Raw genomic sequence first — 20285 nt, forward strand, 5'->3', positions numbered from 1 at the left:
CACGCCATTTCTAGCGTAGGTGGAGGAAGAGGGGGCGATTTAACCGCTGTGGATGTCGCCCGGCGAGAGAACGGGGGTAGCAGAGGCGCGAAGCACGCCGCCTGCCCTCACCAAACATGGCCGCCAAGCCGCAGGCGAGCACGCCGATGCCAGGGCGGAAGTAGCGCGGCCAGCGTCAGGGCGCGGAGCATTTCCGGTGTCGTGCCCTCGGAAGGCGTTGTTAGTTCAAAGAGTGGCGGGGCGGCGGGTTTCGGGCGGCGGCCGCGGCCGGGGCCGAGCGGGGCTGGTTGCGGGTCCGGGGGCCGCGCGGTGAGCGGGGCGGCTCGCGGGGGGGACGGGGAGGGCATAGGGGAGGAGACGGAGGGTTGAGAGGGGGGAGCCGAGAGAGGGTTGTGGGACGGGGAGGGAGCCGGGAGGGGTTTGGGGAGGATTGGGGAGGAGGGAGCCAGGAGGTGGGTGTGGGGCAGGGACCCGGGGGGGGAGGGTTGGGGTGGGTTTGTTGGCTTGTTAAATTGAGGGGGGTCAGGATGGGTTGGGGGGGAGAGGAGCAGGCTCTGGGGGGCTTGATGTGTTGGGGGGGGGGGTTGGGAGAGCGGGTTAGGACCGACTCGGGCGAGTGGAGAGGAGGCAGTGGTGTGGGGGAGACGATTATGGGGCTGTGGTGGGTTTGGGGGTGAGGGGATTGTGGGGGGCTTGGCCTGGGGTGGGGGGGGCAGCTGTGGGGGGAATCCCGTGGTTAAGGGGGGAGGAGATGAGGGGAGTCGGGCTGATGGGGGCAGGGGGCTGTTATTGGAGGACTAAGGGTGGGTTATGGGGGTGTCAAGGGTGAATTGGGGGATGTAGTTGTTCAAGGTTGGGGGACTGGGACTCAGTGAGGGGTGAGAGCAGGCTGGCCTGTGCTGGGCGTTTCCGATGTCCCCAGCAGGCAATCTGCAAGGGGTAGCTAAAGTATTTGGAAAGATAATAGTTTTTATTGTTAAATAAATAGGTTTTTTTTTCAAAGGCTGTCCCACCAAAGGAATAGCAGATCTCACCCTTTGTTCTGTTCCCACTTCCTTGCTTTTAGGATTTTCTCTGCTTTGGATGGGAAGTGCAACGTTTTCCGAGCTGCTGACTCCCATGAGGGTTAAATGTTTCTGTCCCTAGAGTGATTTACTCAACATAGATGAGGAATCTGGACCTTCTGTTGAGGAAGGGACCTTCATAACTGGGAAACATCTTTCTGTCCTATTTGCTGCTGCAAAGTTCCTTTCCTTTGGAATTCAGTAAGCATGGGGCCATCAAACGGAGATGAGGAAGAGGAGAGTGTAATCCTGATCAGTGATGATGAAGCCGAGAACACACTTGGGAGTTCAGTTGTGTTAGTAGACCCACTGGGTAAGTATTGTGCTCTTGTTATCTGCGAAGTTTTGTAAAGAAACTTTTGAAATAAACTGAAGTTAAATCACAGAGTAACTTGGGTTGGAAGAGACTTCAGGATATCTCTGGTCCAACCTGTACTTTCAAACACCACAGTTTCTTGTTATTTTCCCAGCCCAATTTTGAGGACTTAGAATGAACGGAAAGTGGCAAAATAACAGACAAAAACAAACATACTTGTTCTCTTAAAGTCCATAGAAAAGACCATTATTTCATACCTTGAAATTTCTTCAACAGCACCAATTATGCTAAAGAATACTGCTGTGTAGATTCAAAAATATCACTAAGCTCTCTGAGAGTGGGCCTTTTTTGGTGTTAATTGGATCCCTTTTAATTAAATTATCTCTCTTGTGATAGGTGGAGGATTTTGTCCCAGGTCAATGTACTTTTTTTTATTGTCACCGTATGAAATCATAACAAAATCCCTGCCTTGAAGTGTTTCAAAAATAAATGTCAATAGCTGGTTTAATTTGTGGTGAAGTTGTAGTTATTTTGTGCTGATTTATAGTGGCTATTCTCTTTTCTACAGAGAAGACGGTCCTGGAAGAGGAGAAATCTGGAGAGGTTGTGGATGAGGAATGTGAACTAATGGTTACTTTCTGTAAACAAGCCAACGTTATGCCTCACGCAAGATACGACTGTACAGTACATCCATTTGAGTATGTTCAGTGATGTGGAGGATAATATGGGGGGTTTCCTTTTCCGCATTTAGTTCATCTTGCAAGTAATGCTGTTAGGATTTTAAGAATTGAAAGCAGAAGTAGAGTTGGATAGATATGTAGCCTGTTCTGTAAATAACATTTTGTTTTTCAACTCTGTAGGCGAATGGAATGTGATACATGTTCACCCCTTGGAAAAAATGCTGATATTTGTAATCAGTGCTACTGCTACATTTGTGATAAGCTAGCTTCTGAGGTAAGGAAGAGCTATAGTGAAAAAATACACAACTTTGACTAAACTGAATTCCTCAACAGCCTTTAAAAGAAATAATGCTTATGCACACTTAAAAGAATAAATGACGCATGAAATTTTGATTCTTAACAGTTCCCCTCAAATGTTGATATCTATCTGCTTCACAATACTACTAATACTTTTTATTTAGTCAATGTCTGAGGTTATTTCTAGTAGTCTGGTAAGTTGTTGGAACAGGTCTTTGCTTGATATAAACAAATGTAGCTCCTGTTTGAGGCGCACAGTGTGTTTTTTTTGCAGTCTGTTTTAGTAATCCAATTCCTTTTCACAGCAGTAGATAAAGGTCAAACTTCTAGATTTTTCTACCCTTCTGAGAATAAGGTGAGGGGGAGTTGTTGGTTTTTTGTTTCTTTGAAGAGTTCAGAAGCTTTTGAACTGTGAAAGACGTTGGGGGGGACATTCAAAAACAGTACTCTGTTACCAACCCAAAACTTGGGAGGATGCCAGCCCTAAGCATCCCTGTAAGGTGTTTGGGAATGAGGGAAAACTAGTGGTTCTTTTCCCTTTTCTTTTTAAGTCATAGTATCAAGGTATTGTGATATCGACCTTTTGTCCTGACTGTCGGAACACCTCACTGTGGCTTTGCCTAGTCATGTAAAAAATGAAGTGAATTATAGACCTTTGTTCAGAGAGGAACTAACTCTTGATTTGCTCAACAGAAACACTTTTCCTGTCTTTCGCTTTTTATGAAATAGTGCCAGAACTGGACAACCCCTTCCCTCTGTCATTGCAACGCACATAACAAAAGCAAATTCTGGAAGGACCAGCGTGATTTTGCCTTGGCTGGTGTTCTTGTAATGTTCAATTTGGAGCTCACAGACATAGATGCAGATCTCCGGCATGGTGGTAAGTATTAAGCTCTCACTTTGTCCTGGAAGACCTGTGGCTCACCATGGCTGCTCAGTCTGTGGCTTGATGATTTTTGTAACCTACAAGGACAATCTGTTTGGTCCACAGCCCTCTTTGCTAAGGCTTGGTGAATTATTTGGGTAGTAGCTTACTTTTGCTACCTTTTTCCCAGGCCATACACAAACCAGACACAAATCTGCTGGTCCAGTCATGCATTTTCCTCCTGCAGGAAGGAGCGACCAAGTTTGCCTGGCCAATAAGACTGGACACAAGTAACTTGCGAAATATTTTATATAGGGTACATGTGAATGACCTCCTGTTTCCTTGTGGTTTGGAGAAAACTTTTGCACTAACAGTTTCACGTCTCCTCTGCCCACCCTTCTAGGAAGTCTTCTAATAAATTTTATCCATGAACTTTCTGTGGAATATAATAAGTATTTGATCGGAGAAAGAATGCCTCCCAAACAACACGAATGCTTTTGTCTCCCAAAACTGCCACCTGGGCAATGCAATACCTGCAAATCACGCCGCATGGAGGTTGTATACAAGTAAGTGACAACAGAATTCGGTTACTCGGCTACTAGCAATACATATTGGTCGATGCAGGTTTGCTTTCCTTTAGTCAAGTAATAATTAGAATCATGTCTCAGTTCTGTTTCTGCTATTTCAGGTTGCCAATTTAGCCAGTGGGCAGTTAGATTGCACTTGGATGTAGTTTAAGCAACCCCCTAAATACATCTTCAAATACATCTCTTCTGTTGTGCTAAGATGTTTGGTAATATTCCTCATTATTATAGCTTAGGGAAGCATGAAACTAAAGCCCATATTTTTATTAGTCTGTTAGTACTGGGTTCCGCTTCTAGTCCACTGTTTGCCTTCAGAATGCTTAAAAGAAAACTTGTGCAAATGCCCTGTCACTCTCTCCTAGATTCTTTTCAAGGAAAGATAAGTCAAGTTGCTTTCAAACTACAGAATGGTCATAATTGCCATTTGTTTACAAAGTACATCATGGACTGCTTATCTTTCTTAGGTATTCTGGAGTTTTTGCACTGGTAACAAAGTTTTTAAATCAGGCAGAAAGAGAGAATCCTAAAGCTGCTGCTGTCATGTTTCTGGGAGCAGCTAAAGAGATAGCACTTCATAAAGACCCTGCTTTGTAAGTATCCAGTTCCACAACTAATGTGTAATCCTCATTTGCTTCCCAAGAGAATAAACAAGAAGAGAATAAGCAAGAATGCTGATTTTTCCATTTATTAAGGGAAAGGATACTGTAAAGATCACAGCCCTGGTGGCAGCACAATGAGAGGAAGATAAGTACACCTGAGAGAGAAATGAGATTGGTTACAAGGAGGGTTTGGGGGGGGGGGGAAGAAGGGCAGAGGCTGGGTATGGGAGGAGGAGAGATGATCACAGATGAGGGGAGGGGCTGGGAGGAGAGAGGGAGGAAGACAGCAAATGGTGGCAAGTGGGGATTGATTTCACAGGAGAACATGTAGGGGCAGGGGAGCTTTCCTGAGACGAGAACAGGCAAGCTGCATTGTGCAGAGAAACATCTGCTCCTGAACAGGAAGGAAGTGAGCATGTGGTTTTCCTCAGGTGACAGGTCTTAGAGCCCTCCTGTAAACTTGCAGGAAGCTGGCCTGTTTCAATGGGAGGATGCAATACTTAAAAATAAATAATAACTAAAAAAAAAAGGCTTTAAATATTTCAGTCTTTGCTACTTGTCCTGCTGTTTCTTTTCCCATTTACGTTGTGTGTGTTGTGATGCACATGCGTGTTTCATGCTTGTTTACTGCCTAGCTTGAGCAAGGTCCTAGAGCTTTCCTTTGCAAAATCTAAATATTTGGGGGGTTAAATTCAAGGTTATCTGCAAAGTGGCAGTAAATGTTTCTGACCTGTTAAACCAGTCCAGACGACAACAGCTTCTCTGCAGTTCTTTTTCTGGGGAACTGTCAGGATTTGCAAGGAGCAGGCTGGATGTATTGTTTGAGCAAGTCTCTCTCTGTACGCTTTTCTGAGTCCCGGGGCATTTGCTGTAGTCGGATGGGATGTGGTTTGATCTTCTTGTGGGGTGATGACATGCAACCCTTCAGGGCCCTGTACGGTCAAAGATGTGCACATGTTGGCCTAATAAAGCAGGGTAGGTGGTTAGGTACTGCTGGACTGTGTGTGTGTGGTTTTGGTGTGCTTTAGTTGATTAGGTAGTGCTGTAAAACAAATAGTGTTAATTCTAGAATATAAAATGTGTTTTATAATTTGAACACTTGTTATAACTGTTTGGAGTCATTTTTATTGCCTTCTAAGCTCCCAGGGCTTTTTAAGAAAGCATTTTCCTAAGCAGTTGAGTATAGAGAAGAAAGAAAGGTAGGTAGAAGAGATAATCCTTAAATAGTGCATTGTTTTTGTTTGGTTTATTTCCTTAGAAGCTGGCAGAACCTTGGTCAGACTGCTTCACTAAAGATTGCTGTCCCTTGTCTGCTGCAGAGGTGAGACTTGTCTTCTCATATAATGCTGAGGTGTCAGTGGAATGATTGGTGGCTGCAAGCTTTCTGCTATGGTACTTGTACAAAATGCATTTAAAATGACTCCTCTGCAAAGGCATAAAGGAAAAAAAAGTGAATGCTTTAGCTCTTAAAAGCCAAAAGTAAATTTGTACAAATCTAGAATAAAGATGTATAGTCTTATGGTTCTGTAGCATCAGGAACCACTATCAGGGAAGAGCACCAGAGCAAGGAGAGCCTACTGTCTGGGCGTAGAATGCAGGTGGGTAGGGACAGGCAGAAGAATACAAAGCAACAACAGCGTGCACCAGTCAGCCTCGTAGGCAGAAGCCTCAGCATGCTATGGTGCTTTACAGTTGTATGCTACAAATCAGGATTTTCAGCAGTTCTGTTGAATAGTAGTCCATTTTCTTGAAGAACAAGGGCAATATCTGCCTTGTTTAGCCCCATGTAGACATTCAAACCCTTGGATTACTTTTAAACTGTAGTCTAGGAGTGTTTTGTAAGGCCAGACCAGAAGATGGTGTCAGATAGCTACTTGCAGTTAGTAAGCCTAAGAGTATATAGTGTCTGTTCAGAGTCAAAACATCAGCCTTGTCGTCCTCCGCAAGGGGGGAGTAGTCAAGGATGTAACATAGTAAAGTTCCCCCAGAGGCTAATGAATGAGGACATCTAGCACACTTGCTTTAATTCATTTCTCATTTTAGCTTTATACTTCACCTTTAACCTGAAACTCACTTGCAACAGAAGATTAATGAAATAGGAATTAACTTTTTTAGGAGCACTCAAAAACAATTATATATCCCACCTCCTATTTGAACTAATGATAGGTACAACCTAAATCCTATATTGGTTTTCATTTTAAGTGCGACTACTTGTGAATTTATTAATTTCTTTCTATAAAGGAACAGGAAAGACAAGATTTTTTTACTCCCTCCCCCACTTTTAAAAGGATGGGCTCTTATTTGTGTCAGTGTTTTGTCTTAACTGAAAACTGGAGGTAACAAAGATTTCACTGCTCTTAAAGTTACCAGGAGTTCAGATCAGTAATCAGGTAATCATGCTGGATTGTTATATTTTAATGACACCTAAGGTAAAGTGTGAAGTGACGTTCTGTTGCTTTTACAATTTACTTCAGAAATGACATTAAAGGAAATTTTAAATGTAACTGATGTTTACTGTTCTTAGCTTTTTGCATTTCTCTTGGCATGGACAGTGATCAAGACGTATCTAGCTCATCGTATGCTGCTGCAGTAGTGTTTCTCACATACATTCAGAAATATTAAAAAATCCTATAGACTGGTTTCCCATGGGTTTAAAAAAAACAAAAAAGCCTAATGAATGATTCGTCTTCTTTAAAAAGATTTTGACTGAATTCCTGAAGGATCTAACTTTTTCTTTTTAAAACACAGGATCACAACACAACTTCAAAGGATGCTGGTGTTATGTGACTTCCCAAAAAGCTTGTATGAAAAGTTTGTTAATTTTTTTCAGTCCATATCACTTCCATGTCACTGTTTTGGCTTCTCAAATAGGTATGTTCTTTGTTTTTAGAATGTTTTTTATACAGTTGCCTGACTTGAATACAGCTGTAGAGAATAGTTCTTTCACTAATGATGCTAGAGATGTGTATTTTTGTTATAGGAAGACTTCAGAATTTGCTACTTTCTACTTGACTTGTCCTTGCCATAATGGAAAACCGGTGTTTAATGCTGTGGCTAAGCTGTGAACTATAAACTTCAAAATACTCTATTAGTAAAATCATCATGTTACTTAAAGAAAATAAATTAGTGTACCAATGAAGTGCATTAAGAATGACTTTTTTTTTTTCCTTCCAGCTTAAATGTTGTACCATGGGACCATGTATTACTGACCACTGTTTTAAAAGGCCAGAACATTACTGGCCAAAGAACACAGAAAGGAAGAAAAGTATTTCTGTGGGAAACACTCCCTGTTATACAGGCTCGAGTGGAGAAATTGGTAGACAAAACAAAGTAAGATTGGTTTGGTCTTGTTTTGGATTTTTCATTTTATAAGTTCAACTTTTGTTTTGCAGAGTATTGACTGTAGTACAGTGTTTCAGTTACGCAAAAGTTATGCGTTATGGGGAAACATAAAAAGCGAAAACATATTCAAAGCTTCTCATGACTATTACTTGTTATAAACATGTCTAGTATTTTTTTTGAATGATTCCAAACCAGAAACAAGAGCCCTTTTTGCATTTCAGGACCCTGAAAGAATAGTGAAGCGGAGAACTACTTTGTTCACATAACCTCAGTAGGTCTTAGATGCTGATATTTAACGTAAATCCTCTTGATCAAAGGCTGACTAGGTGGGAGACCACAGAAAGCATACTCTGGTCTCTGGCTCTTTAGTGTGAATACAAGTCACTTAATTAAGTTGAAAGGCAGCCTCACTTTGTATTTTGCCAGAGTACATAGATTATCCGAGAACAGCTTCTTATTTCAACTATCTACTGTATTCAGTAGTTTTTTTGGTTGTTTTTTTTTTTTTTTTTTCCTGGAACTTACTCGCTTGGAGGGTTCACTAGCAAAGCAGAACATCCATACTATATAAACCAGTATTGGTATAGTGGAGAGAAGCCTCATCTGATCAGTCCACTGCCTTGGCAGTCACTGAAGGCTCTTCCCCATATAACTTCATTTCAACTGCTAAATCCCACAAGTTTCTTATAAATAGCCCCCAGGGTAAAAGAACATGCAAGAAGATTGTGTGTCATTTCTAATGATTGTGGTTTCTTGCTGCTTTGTGGTATAGAGACATGTCAAGTTGAGGCTTCATTCAGGTCGTCATCTCTTAAGTTATTGTAAGAGTAGTGTTGTTTTTTGGATGCAGGTATGAAATAATTTGTAGTGGTAGATGTGTCTTTGTCCAGAGATTTTGCTCTTCTTGGGTTTGTCAGAAAATGGCACCAAGGCAGTTTTAATTTACAGCACTTTCATTTTGCATTTGCAGCCAACTGTCTCTTCTCTGCCAGTTGTATTTCTATACTATTTTTGCAATGACTTTCATGTGGGAAGAACTTCTGTTTTGTTTTACTAATTGTAAATTAGTAAATTAGTAAATTGTACTTGATTGACCTGTTCACAGCTTAATGCTTTCTTTCTCTCTGTCCCCCCACCCCCAGCTATAAAGAAGTTGTTCGCTACCTGAGAGCTGTGAAATGCAATGATAGCAAAGGGTAAGTGGCTTTTTTTATTATTATTATTTATTTGCCTTCAGATTATGTCCCAGTCTGTGTTTTTAACCTGCAGTAGAATGGAAGAATGAAAAGCAGCAAGATGTTGGTGGCCATTTGCTTACAGAAAGTAATATTGCATTGCAAATACTTTCTGCCTTATCAGTTGTAGTTTATTACTTAGTATCCAACTACACTTAACTATTGTAAAACTTCCATGTTAACAAAAATCAAATGTTTGGTTTTCTTCCTTCCAGGTTAAGAGACCTTAGAGATAAAATCCCATTCTACTTGTGTAAAAGTGGAGACTTCCTTGATGCTGCACATTCACTGTCGTTTCCAGTCAATAGCCTTGCATGCTGTACTGCCTGCCGCTTAACACCGTCAGAATTTGAAATCTACCTAAAGATGTTCAGAACAGGCAGTGTCCCCAGTGGAAAGGATTTTCAAGACTCTGGGCCTTGGGTTACAATTGGCAAGTATAGTTTTTTGCTTTCGTGTGTTTAGAATTGTTCTTAATTGCAGCTTTTACTTTCTTACTAAATTTAGTAACGTGCTAAGGGACTCTGAATTCAGCAATAAATTCTCCAGGCTAATATGTAGTATGTAATGCTAGGCAAGAAGTCTTTAGATTTAAGTATGAATTTGTTTAGTACACTTTACACAAAATGCTAGCTTTGGTCAGCTGTGAAATTATTTCTCTCAAAGCAATCTGGTTTAAAAAAGAGAAGAAATACGAAGCCCTTTAGATCATGACACTACCAACGTCAGTCTATAACTTAGCCTCATGGTATGTCTCAACCTTGACCTTGAGGATAAAAGCATTCTGATGGAAAGGGTTTCATGATCTGTGTATTGCATTCTGTCATTAGTTCAGCTGCTGATGACTAATGTGTCTTGGTGGATGATATTTGTCAAGAAGGTGTATTTATTTTGGAGAAGCTGTCCAATTGCTAGTAAAAATCTTAGAAGTGTGAGACTGGCAGTGTGTGCCACACTGTGCTATGATATGGTGAACATAATGAAGATTTTATTCTGGGTCATCTGCTGTGAGATGGCTTAGACTAAATTGTATTTAGTCCTTTGTGAAGCTTTCTGGGATAGCATTTTACAGTTGATGCAGGCTCCATATAGAAAAGCTGTGGACACTCACTCGTCTTCTCATTTTGTTAGAGTTGTGTAGAAATATATCTGTGATAAAAACAAGATATATTACCTTTATTTATACACTGTAGTTTTTTGGGGGTTGTAAGACATGTTTGGGTTTTTTCTTCTTGCAGGGCCTCCTTTGAAAGATGGTGTTCTAATTAAGCAAGCACTTAAACTGCTTTATAGCAATCCGTTGCTATACAGGAATGTGAGTCTGTATTAAAATTGTTTCTGTGGCCTACTGAGTGTTTCTGTACACGTCTGCTTTGTCCAAACACATTACTTCTCTGACACCAAATTTACTATCAGGATGATTTTTGCATAGTTCACACTTCCCTGAAACTTCTTTCTGTTTGTGGGTGTTTGTTTTGTTTTTGTTTTTTATCACTTGTTTGGAAAAATTTGCAAGCTTTTTTCTTTTTTTTCTTTTTTTTTTTTTCTTCCCGAGTATCATCTCTGCAGTCCCATTTCCCTAACTGTAGACCTTGGAGTTCACGGCTCCTGTCTCAAGGTGCTATGATGTACTTATCCCAAACCAGATACAGGTCTCAAGTTGTGTAAATTGTCCACAAACTCAGCTGGGACCTTACTGATAAAACTGTGACAAATGTTGTATCTTTGTAGGCATTGCAAGATTACTCAGTTCACCAGCATGACGTAGGAATGATGTAACAACAAGCAAAAGTGCCATATATATATCAATTGATGTTTTTACTCCTACGCTATTCAGCTATTTTAGGCAGTTCTCCATCCCAAGTTGTGCATGCCCTGATGCTTGTCACTGGGGCTGTAATGATTACACCAGCTACAGGTCTGTTCACGGGTCGTAGAATAGAAACATAATGGATGAGGAAAGCATTGCCTTTGTCTACAGATAAGACAAAATGGATGAGGTGTTTTGCCACCTGATAGAATTCAGAATGGGAAGCCCCAAACATCACTGTGCAATCTGAGCATATACAAGTAACGTGTTTTCATTACATAAGGGAATGAAGAAGGCACTTTGATCAGTTTGCTTAAGGAAAGTAAAAAAGAACCTGGCTGTTCTGAAAATACTGGATGCCCATCGGCTTGTCAAGGAGGCATATTCTGATTGCAAAAGGCTCTGGTTTATGTACGGTTTTTATTTTGGGTAACTTATTTACCTAGTTCAATCTGGTTGGCTGAAAGACTTCCTTGACTTCATAAAGTAAAAGTTCTGCTGTGTTTCAGCCCAAATGTTGGAGTTCTCTCATCATGATTTTGGGCAGTAGCAGTTTGCTGGGAAAAAACGGATACCTGCATCCCTTGTCACTGAAAGAGCCACCACTTGAATTCCAAGAGGTAACTGAAAAAAATATTCTAAGATGGAAGCATTCGTTGCCTTAGTTTTATATAAGGCTTTATTTGGTGTGGGTATTCGCTCATTCTTTTAAATACTGAGATTAACTTTACAGTGCAAAATCTAATCCTTTGCATGCAAAATGTTGCGACTTAGATGTCAGTTACACTGACTCAGCAAATCACCTGCTGACAACAACTGTCCTCGCATAAGACTTGTTGCAAACGTGCAGTAAAATCCATGTTTAAATTCTAGTGAAAGCTGCTTAGATTGGTTCATTTTACCTTGTGCTTTCTATGAGATGAAAGGGTGTGTAAATCCCCATTCTTCTAACTTGGTTGATGCACAGTGACCTGTTCTTCTGTGCCCAAAGTCCATGCACGTGACCTATTGCTTGAACTTGCTATGCTGTAGTACCTTTGTCACATGTATGAAGCTTTGATGCTTGGGGGAAAAGGTAAGAGCTCTTTAGGATTGTATTTAAAATGTAGAAGTCGTACCTGCTAGGATATAGCTAATACCTTAGTCTGTGCCTATAGAAGCCAGTCGACTGGGAAGCTCACTTCTCTCAGTTCCTTATATCTAAAGTATAGTGCAGATGTGACACTGGCGAGTTCAAAGAAGTGTTAAATGTTGTGGTAAATGAGTTAACTGTGTCTGCAGTTCAGTGCTTAATACTGATTCTGTATCTTCTCGTGGTGAGATCTGATAACCACAGAATAGAAAGGAAAGCAGTTGCCTTTCTTTATGAAAAATGTACTCTGATAGTCTAAAAGAGCCAATATCTGGGTATTTTTTCCTAAGTGCAAAAATAAATGTCTGCTAAGCATGGTAGGTTAAAATGAAGAGGATATGTGATATTGTTTAGTTGGTGCTGTGGAATCTCAATGTTGCCTGAGGACACCATTGAAAAATCAACCTCACCTGTAAAGGGTGCTGCAAAAAATAGATAAATGCACATTAAAGTAGTACACTGCTCAAGACAATTCTGTGATGTATATGTAGAATATCTGGGCAACCTTCTTTACCTGTGACTCATTACTACTTTTGCAGGGGCTGCTGGCTGCCAGTAATGGTCTTTTGGATGAACTGAAGGCAAAAGTTAATATTACTTTACCATCTGCTGTTTTCTCTTCTCATGTAAGTGTGCACATGGCAGTAAGAAAATTAACCAATTGTTTTATTGCACTTTAAGATATTGCCATATTGCAAACAGTTGGGTTAATATGACAAGCTTTTAAGAGGGGCTTGAAGATTTCTGGGAAGTGGCATAAGACTATTCTTAGCATAGTCTGAAAGTTAGACCGGATATCTGAAAGTAAATGACCTATAGTCTGTTCTGGTCTGACACTGCCTTCAACCCGGTAAAAGTCTTAATCCCTTGCTGTCCAAATTTATACATTTATAAAATGCAGCAGTTGGCAGTCCTCAATCCTTTATTTACTTCTCAGGTTGAGTCATCTTGCACTGTCTGATTCGAGTTGGAGGCCATCTTTTGAGACTTGGCAGTGTTGCTTGTCTCGAAACAAACATCTCTGATTTTATCAGAATAGCCTGGAATTCCCAAGCTTTTTTTGAAAGCTTTTTTTGAAAGATGACTTCAAGTATAGTGGAATATCTCTAAAGATGTTTTGAAATGGGTTATTAAATACAGTCAGAATGTTTTCTAATCTGAAGTGTGCAAGTCACAATGATTTGGAAAAACAAGGTGGATAGAAGTCATTTGTTTGGAATGGAGATGCAGTCACCTACCTAAGGAGCTATCTTATCCTGCTTGACTTGTTACTTCTTTTGAGGAAATTACATTTAACTTACTCTGTAGCTACATGACTCCCGGGCCAGAGCTTTCCTTTTCCACTTAATCATGGTTCTGCTTTACTGTGGTGGTGTGAGACCTCATGTTTTTGTGAGGACTTGGAGAGAATCAGATGAAAGATGCTATATAAATGAAGTACTCTTTCTGTTCCCCTATTTTGTGGTCTTCCTAAGATTCTTCTGGATGTAGTGTGTGACATCCAACCTTTCTGATTGGAATGGTGGTAATTTCCTGCTGATTTGAATAGATACAATGGATGAATAGTGGGAAAATAAGCTTTTAAATATATGTACTTTTTTATTGATATTTCTTCCTGTAGTTGCACCGTGAGGCTTGTCTTATTCTCGCAGTGCAAGCAGTACAGCAGATGCTTTTCTGTGATCTTCCATACTTGACTTCCTTCCTAGAGATAGCTCTGGCATTTGGGGTAAGTCCTAGTTATTGAGTTCTGTTCTAACGGATTAAAGCAAACGACACTTAAAATCCATGTAATGTCACTTGCTGGTTTTAGGCACATTTAACTCTTTCTTGACTTTGTTTTATTTCAGCTTTGCTGACCTTTAATTTCTGTGTGTGGTGTGTTGTTTTGTTTTGTTTTTTTTATGGGTTGTTTTTTCCCTTAAGAAATGACTGTTGCTGAGGTTAAATCATAGGTTTGATTTTTTTTTTTATTGCATTTTTTTTTTAACTTTGTCTCTTCCTAGAATAACTTTTGGGCTCTGAGGCTATTATTAGACCATCTTTCCTATGAAGAACATGTTCTCCATGGCACTGTCAACTTGATTTTGAGAGATCTGAATTGTCGAAAAGCAACGATGCTAAAACTGTGAGTAAGCATTTGCTTCCTGAAGTCTGACTGTTTGTTTATGGAAACATCAGGAGTGGTCCCACAGCAGTAATGTTTAGCAAAGATATAATCCGTAGCTCTTTGTAAATGGCCAACTCAGTGCTTTGGAAAAGACAAGAATGCAAATAGGATGCTAGGAATTAATAAGGAAACTCAAATAGGATGCTAGGAATTAATAAGGAAACTCGTATAGAAACTTAGTGTGTAAATGGTGCATCTGTGTCTTGAGTATTGTGCATGGTTCTGGTTCCTCTTCTCAAAAATACTGTAGGACTAGAAAAGATAGAGAAGGATGACAAGGGTGATCAGAGGTGTAGAACAACCTCTGAGAGGAATCCTTAACTTTGACACAGCCATCTGAGCCTGGGGTTGTGATAATGTTCTATAAAATCGTGTGTCCTGCAGAAGGTGTCTAAGGAATAATTGTTCATTTTCTGTTCTGCTACAAGAACTAGGGAGCGTAAAGAGAATCTAATGTGACAAAACAAAGCCATTTGAGGTTATACTTCTCAAAGCTTAGAGCTCAGTATATACACTGTATAGTTGTGGATTTTTGTTGATGCAGGATGTTGTAGACACTGTCCACAGCTAAAACTGTAGACACTAAGTTTATACAGATTGAAAAACAATTAGACAAATTGCTGGAAGATTGTCAAGTATGACTGGCATGGAAACAGCACTCCTGATGTAAGGAGTTGGTGCTTGAGGTGTGAATCACTGAAGATGGGGAGAGAATACCTAGAAGACAACGAATTTCCTTCAGATCTGTATGAGCTAGCACTGTTCTTCAGCAGCTGTCTTCCTTCAAATAAAAGGCATCCAGGGTGTCCGCTTCTGTATGTCTGGCTTGCAGAAAAGCATGATGTTTATCTTGGTTGTTGCAAGAGGCAAGATACTGGGCTAGGTGGGCCATTGACCCGATACAGTTGTTCATATACCAAGAAAGCCTTAAGACATGTGTCCTGTTCTTAAGCTCATTCCAAAGAATCTGTTCTTGGTCATCACTGGTGATGGGATTTGGAGTTAAATGGACTTTGCTTTTTACACAGTATGGTTATTCCTGTGTTTTATATTCATTAGGTGGCAAAACCTTGGTCCTCAGTATGTGGGTGAATTCCTTTGCCTGTTCCTAACTTGCAGGCATAAGAAAATGCAATCCATTGGCCTGTTCACTCTGAGTATTATTACAGAGAACCTGCATATGTAAGTGTGAATCTTCATGTATGAATAGTAAATCATTAAGTGTGGTAACAGTGCTGATAATTTTCTTTTGGTTAACACAGTTTTAACTCACAATTTCTTGCTTTTATACATCCTCATTACTAATAATAGTAAAGGTGCTGAGCACCATGTCTTTGGTAGGTTTGAAATTGTTCTGTTACCTGTTGGAAACAAATGAACTTCTAACTTCCCAGTGCCCTGTGTTATGAGAAGGTTATCTGATTTGAAGAACCATGACCAGTCATCAGGAAAACATATGATAACATATACAGTCTAGTTTTGTTACTTAAATGACACTATCCATATCACTTCATTCTCTTTAGGTTAAAAAAAAAAAAAGAATTAGGATTTACAGCAAAAAATTACTGGACTCTACAAAGGTGTAATACCTCATAAATACTTATTTAAAGAGAATATTCTAAAATAGCCCAAAATCTATATTGTTCTATATCTACCGGAATATAATGGGTGTACAGATGTCAACATTTATTTTAAATTTGTAAGAAATACTTCGCAAGGTAATGAGAGGAGTAAATCCCATAAAAGCCAGGTTCAGAAACACCTGTGCATCGTAATGCAAACTGAGGACAGCCTTAGGTTTATGCCTGTCATTCTTCTTTTAAAAGAAGAGAGACCGCTTACTCTGCAATAGCAAAAAAGCTTCAGTGAGTATTCAGGGAAAAATAAAGTTCTGAAAGAGTCTCTAAGTACTATGTCTAGATTACAAATGGTAATAAAGCACACTGTTACCTTTGAGACCACTAGCTGTTTGCTAGCATGATCCTTGCTCTCCTGTGTTATGCAGTAAAGCATAGGCTTTGGAGCGATAGACTTCAATGTATTGACATAACAGTTTTAAAATCAAATGACTCCACAGTCATATACGGGAAGGCAGAAGAATTGCCTGCTCCAGCATTTTTAATTCACATATGTAGCAGATGGCAGCAGAGTAATGTTGAGAATTCACTTACTGTAACTGCCTTAACTGGAAATCAAGGACGTGTGAATTAACCTTCTTTGTAAAATGCTTTTTCTTCTGCTTCCTCTCTTCTCCCTGAACTGTGTGTAGCTGAGAAAGTAAAATAGCTGATTTCATTCAGTTGTGTATGAGCTTGGTTACACTGAAGAAACTTACAGTTCTAATAAGTGTCTCTTTTTAGCTCAATTAGTCAAAGATTAGAAGCAACTTTTTTGTGAGGTTTTACAGTATGCTCTGTCAGAGGTCCAAGAGGAAATCTGATGAAATCCTGTTTATTGTTGTCTAACTTTGTCTTTAAATTCTTTACTTTAAATTTGATGCTGAAATCATCTCCATCTGGAAGTTGGAGTGAATTGTTGGATTAGCCTTCAAGTAAAGCATCGGGGTATGGAAAACTTAGGGAGTGGCTGAAACTGTGGACCGATCTGTCCCTATGAAAAAATGCATTAAGAATCTAAATCTAATTTTCAGGTGTCCATGGGCAAAGCATCTCTGCAACTTCTTTCACAATGCAGTAAGTATCTCTATTTTAGAATTAACGACAAAGCATTAACAACAAAGGGACGGACTTTGGTATTTGAGAGGCAAATGTGTTCTATCATTTGCTTGCAATGACTTAAGCAAGACAGTTGGCCTAATAGGTGTATATGGAGAAGCTCGAATGAGAAGCTTAATGAATTTAAGTCTTCTAAGGGTCCATATTAATACCAAAGAAAATTGTACTTAGCGTATGTTCAGACTGGTTAAAAGAGTTGGTTTTGATGGCTTGTCTGTTTGTATACCCTTGTGTCATAGTTGGATTCTGGGTTAATCACAAGAAACGGAATTGCCACACGCTCAGGCTCCTGTCAGATCGTGACTTCACTCTTCCTACTAACATAAAACTGGTTTGAATAGTTTTTGTGTATTTCCAGTAACTGAGCATTTCACTGTGGTTTTTGTCACACTGCAGGTATTCAGTAAAGCAGCCTAACAACCTTTTTTGTCCCTAAGAGCTCATCAGCTGCCTATCTAGACAGCCCCTTTGCCTCCCAGCGGGCTGAGATAAAACTAACAATATACTGAATTGCAGAGGACATCTTCTAATTAGTTGCTAGTTTGGATTTTTACAGAGAAGGTAACTTTAGTTCATCTAGTTTATTGCCTCTCTTGGGAGGAATCGTTACATGTAGAGCCTTTAGAAGATGAATTTTCCCATAGTCGGAAACATTGAAAGGCAGGCACAGCTTGAAGGGGAATAAGCCTGGCTTGTTAAAACCAAATGCCAAAAATAAGCTCACAAGTAATCTTGCCTGAAGTAGTGTCTGAGCCCAAGTTCCTCTGTAATAAAAATGACAAGTTACTGAAGTGTATTAACCAATTTTTTTTTTCCCTCTGGACAGGGACTAAGTCAGCTGCCTCTTGGCACCACAGCTCATCATGAAGTCTCCAAGTTCATAAACGTTTTGGAAAAATTGTAATTTAGCAAAATTCCTAAGGATTTTTTTTTTAATTTGTCTTAATCTAATCTCTTCCTAGATTCCCTTGCATTTTGCCTTGGTTGTCATCTCTTCCTTCCTTTAAATACATTCAGCTGAAGATTTGACTTCAAATCTAAAAATAAAATCCTAGATTTAGGTGAACAGTGGCTGTATTTCAGCAAAAGTGTTCTTGAAATTTCCTTTTCTTCAGGTCCGTGTATTAAGCAATTGTTTTAAGAGTTAGAGGTCACAAATCTAAGAAAACTCAGTCTACAGAGAGGTGCTGTTTGGGGTCGGGGGGGGGAAACAGGGATGACGTAGGAAACCCCACAACTTTCTGCTTCTGTTGTGTTGCACAAGTGGGGTTCTGGGCGAGATGTCTGCAGCAGAGCAACTGCCAAGGAAGTAGACGTTTCCCAAGTAGTGGAAACAGCACAACAGTATGTGTTAAAATGCTGTTTGCATTCTCTCTTTTATTGGATACATACTTATAAAAAACAAACCACTCTTCAAGTAGTATCTTCAACCTCCTTTTTTTTTTTTTCATACTTGCTTCAAGAAATCAGGTTCAGAAAGTTTTAATGCAGTCAATGGCTTGTTTTGTTTGTAAATAGAAAATCTAGTTTTCTGGGTTTTTCAGCTGCGGGACTCTTTTTACTACAATACTACAACAGATGACTGTTAGGCTGGTACTGATGCCTCTCTTGGTTACTTAAACTGACCATTATAAGAATTCAGCTGTTGACTTTTGAACTGTGGATTTAGAAATAGAGATGTATGTGTAGCCTGATTATACTCTCTTTTTTTAGTTGCACCGTGATACCTGTCTGCAGTGGTTTGGTGGTCAGGGGAAAAAATACTAACATGTGATGTACCATATTTTGCACACTTCAGGCTTGCAGTGGCTTTTGCAGCTTCTTTATCCTAAGTCAGCTAAATTATTCAAGTTTTCTATAAAAGTGTAAATGTATCTAAACCAAAAAGGTGTTAAATAAAAATTTTGTAGAAAATCTGTTGTCTGTTTCTTTTTTTTTTTTTTAAACAGTTGCTGTACCTTCATGTACATCTCATCTTGTCCAAGTTCACGGCAGCAAGCAGAGTGAAGTCCCCTGATGCGTGTGAAGCTGGCGCTGTTGGCTGTCAGCAGGGGTGGCCACTTGGTCACTTGGTGTCTCCTTCTAGTCCATGTTCATGAAAGATGCACACGCTTGCTTTATCTTGGTCTCCAAGACAGATGTTTCTTGCATGTTCCTGATAATATGGTCTTTCTCCCTTCACTTTTTCTAACGCACACGCTAGGCTCCGTGGTGGGCCTCGTGCGCTGTGACTGCGTTCCTCCCTTTGCCCTCAGCTAAAGCTCCCGGGCGCCAGCGAGGCTCAAGGCTCCAGCGCGGGACTCTCCCGCACCACCAGTTTGAGTGTCCCCCCTCATATTGCCCGTAGGGGGGTTACAGCTGGGGCAGAAAAGGACAACAGCAAAACCAAATCGCTCTGCACCGAAAAATGGGTCCACTGTTAGGTACAGAGGCAGCCTTAACATCAGATCAAACGCGGGAGCTGTGCGGGCTCCTCAGGGTCGCTCTGCCGGGCCCCGCGGCTGGTGCAGGACCAGGTGCAGACAGGAGAAGGCGCTGGTGAGGGAAGGGTGTGTTGTTACCACCTTGGGCCCGAATTCCCTGTCGAAGGGGAAGGCTAGGAAATGCTTGCATTTCAGTAAGCAAATGGGATGCCTATTCATTATTTATCTACTTGTGAATTTTAATGAATTATAGCAGCAAAGAGCAAAGTCTTATAGTGAGTTTTATGCTATAGATAATATAATCTGACATGTATGAGAAACTGGCTTTCTCTGAAGTTTAGCACTTTTATTTTTTTATTTTTGTGTACCTATACCTGTCTGTCCAAGGCCATGCCCAATCAACCAAAGTAGAAAACATCCTCCCAGTGTCCTGAGACTGGAACTGCTATAACCCCAAAGGCAGATTGATCTCAGCTTTGCTCCAAGTGTAACTGAGATGAACAAGGCTTACTTAAAAATTAAAATGCCTAGTTTGGAGTTGAAAATATGTATCTACAGCTGTCTGTTCCAAATATTGTATTTTAGCAAACTTGACTCTGCTGTTCTTGCAAATGTCCAGACAGCTGATACTGCCAAACAACAAAAAAAACAGTTGCAAGTAAATATTTAACTGAAAATCAAATTTTGAATAATGGAGTTGATAGATCTGCTTAAAATTTGGAATGGAAATGCCATCGTTGAGCTTGTGGTTGAACGTGTGTCTGTGGGCTTGGTTGGATGGCGGTTATCAGACCTCATTTGAGCTGTTATGGATGGGGTTTCTGAAATGCGTAGCTAAGGAACTCATGCCTCTTACAGGACAGATGTGGGAGTCTGCTTTAAGATTTAAAAAAGCTGTCTAGGGCTGGCTTTCAGTTCTTCTCAAGTGGCAATGCTACCGCACATCCCAAAGCAGTTTTAACAAGACTGAGATTTTTAGAACCTATGAAGGAAATCCGAACGCTGGCGGCATGAAGCGAGCGCAGAAACTCTC

The 20285-nt window shown here is 40.2% G+C and overlaps 1 protein-coding gene across 1 annotated transcript; it reads left to right on the top strand.

Annotated features, from left to right (window-relative positions):
- Positions 1-226: 226 nt before the first annotated feature.
- LOC106493848 (uncharacterized) lies at positions 227-18714 on the top strand. Its single transcript, XM_067306559.1, has 20 exons — positions 227-309; positions 1067-1377; positions 1949-2078; positions 2241-2334; positions 3087-3237; positions 3626-3788; positions 4271-4396; positions 5664-5726; positions 7154-7276; positions 7580-7735; positions 8890-8943; positions 9198-9415; positions 10221-10297; positions 11302-11412; positions 12464-12550; positions 13546-13653; positions 13931-14052; positions 15154-15276; positions 16745-16787; positions 17656-18714. Exons 2-20 carry the CDS (start codon positions 1272-1274, stop codon positions 17731-17733), a joined length of 2133 nt encoding a protein of 710 aa, XP_067162660.1. The 5' UTR covers positions 227-309; positions 1067-1271; the 3' UTR covers positions 17734-18714.
- Positions 18715-20285: the final 1571 nt, after the last annotated feature.

Source organism: Apteryx mantelli, chromosome 16 (assembly GCF_036417845.1).
Source record: "Apteryx mantelli isolate bAptMan1 chromosome 16, bAptMan1.hap1, whole genome shotgun sequence".
NCBI classification, from domain to species: Eukaryota; Metazoa; Chordata; class Aves; order Apterygiformes; family Apterygidae; genus Apteryx; species Apteryx mantelli.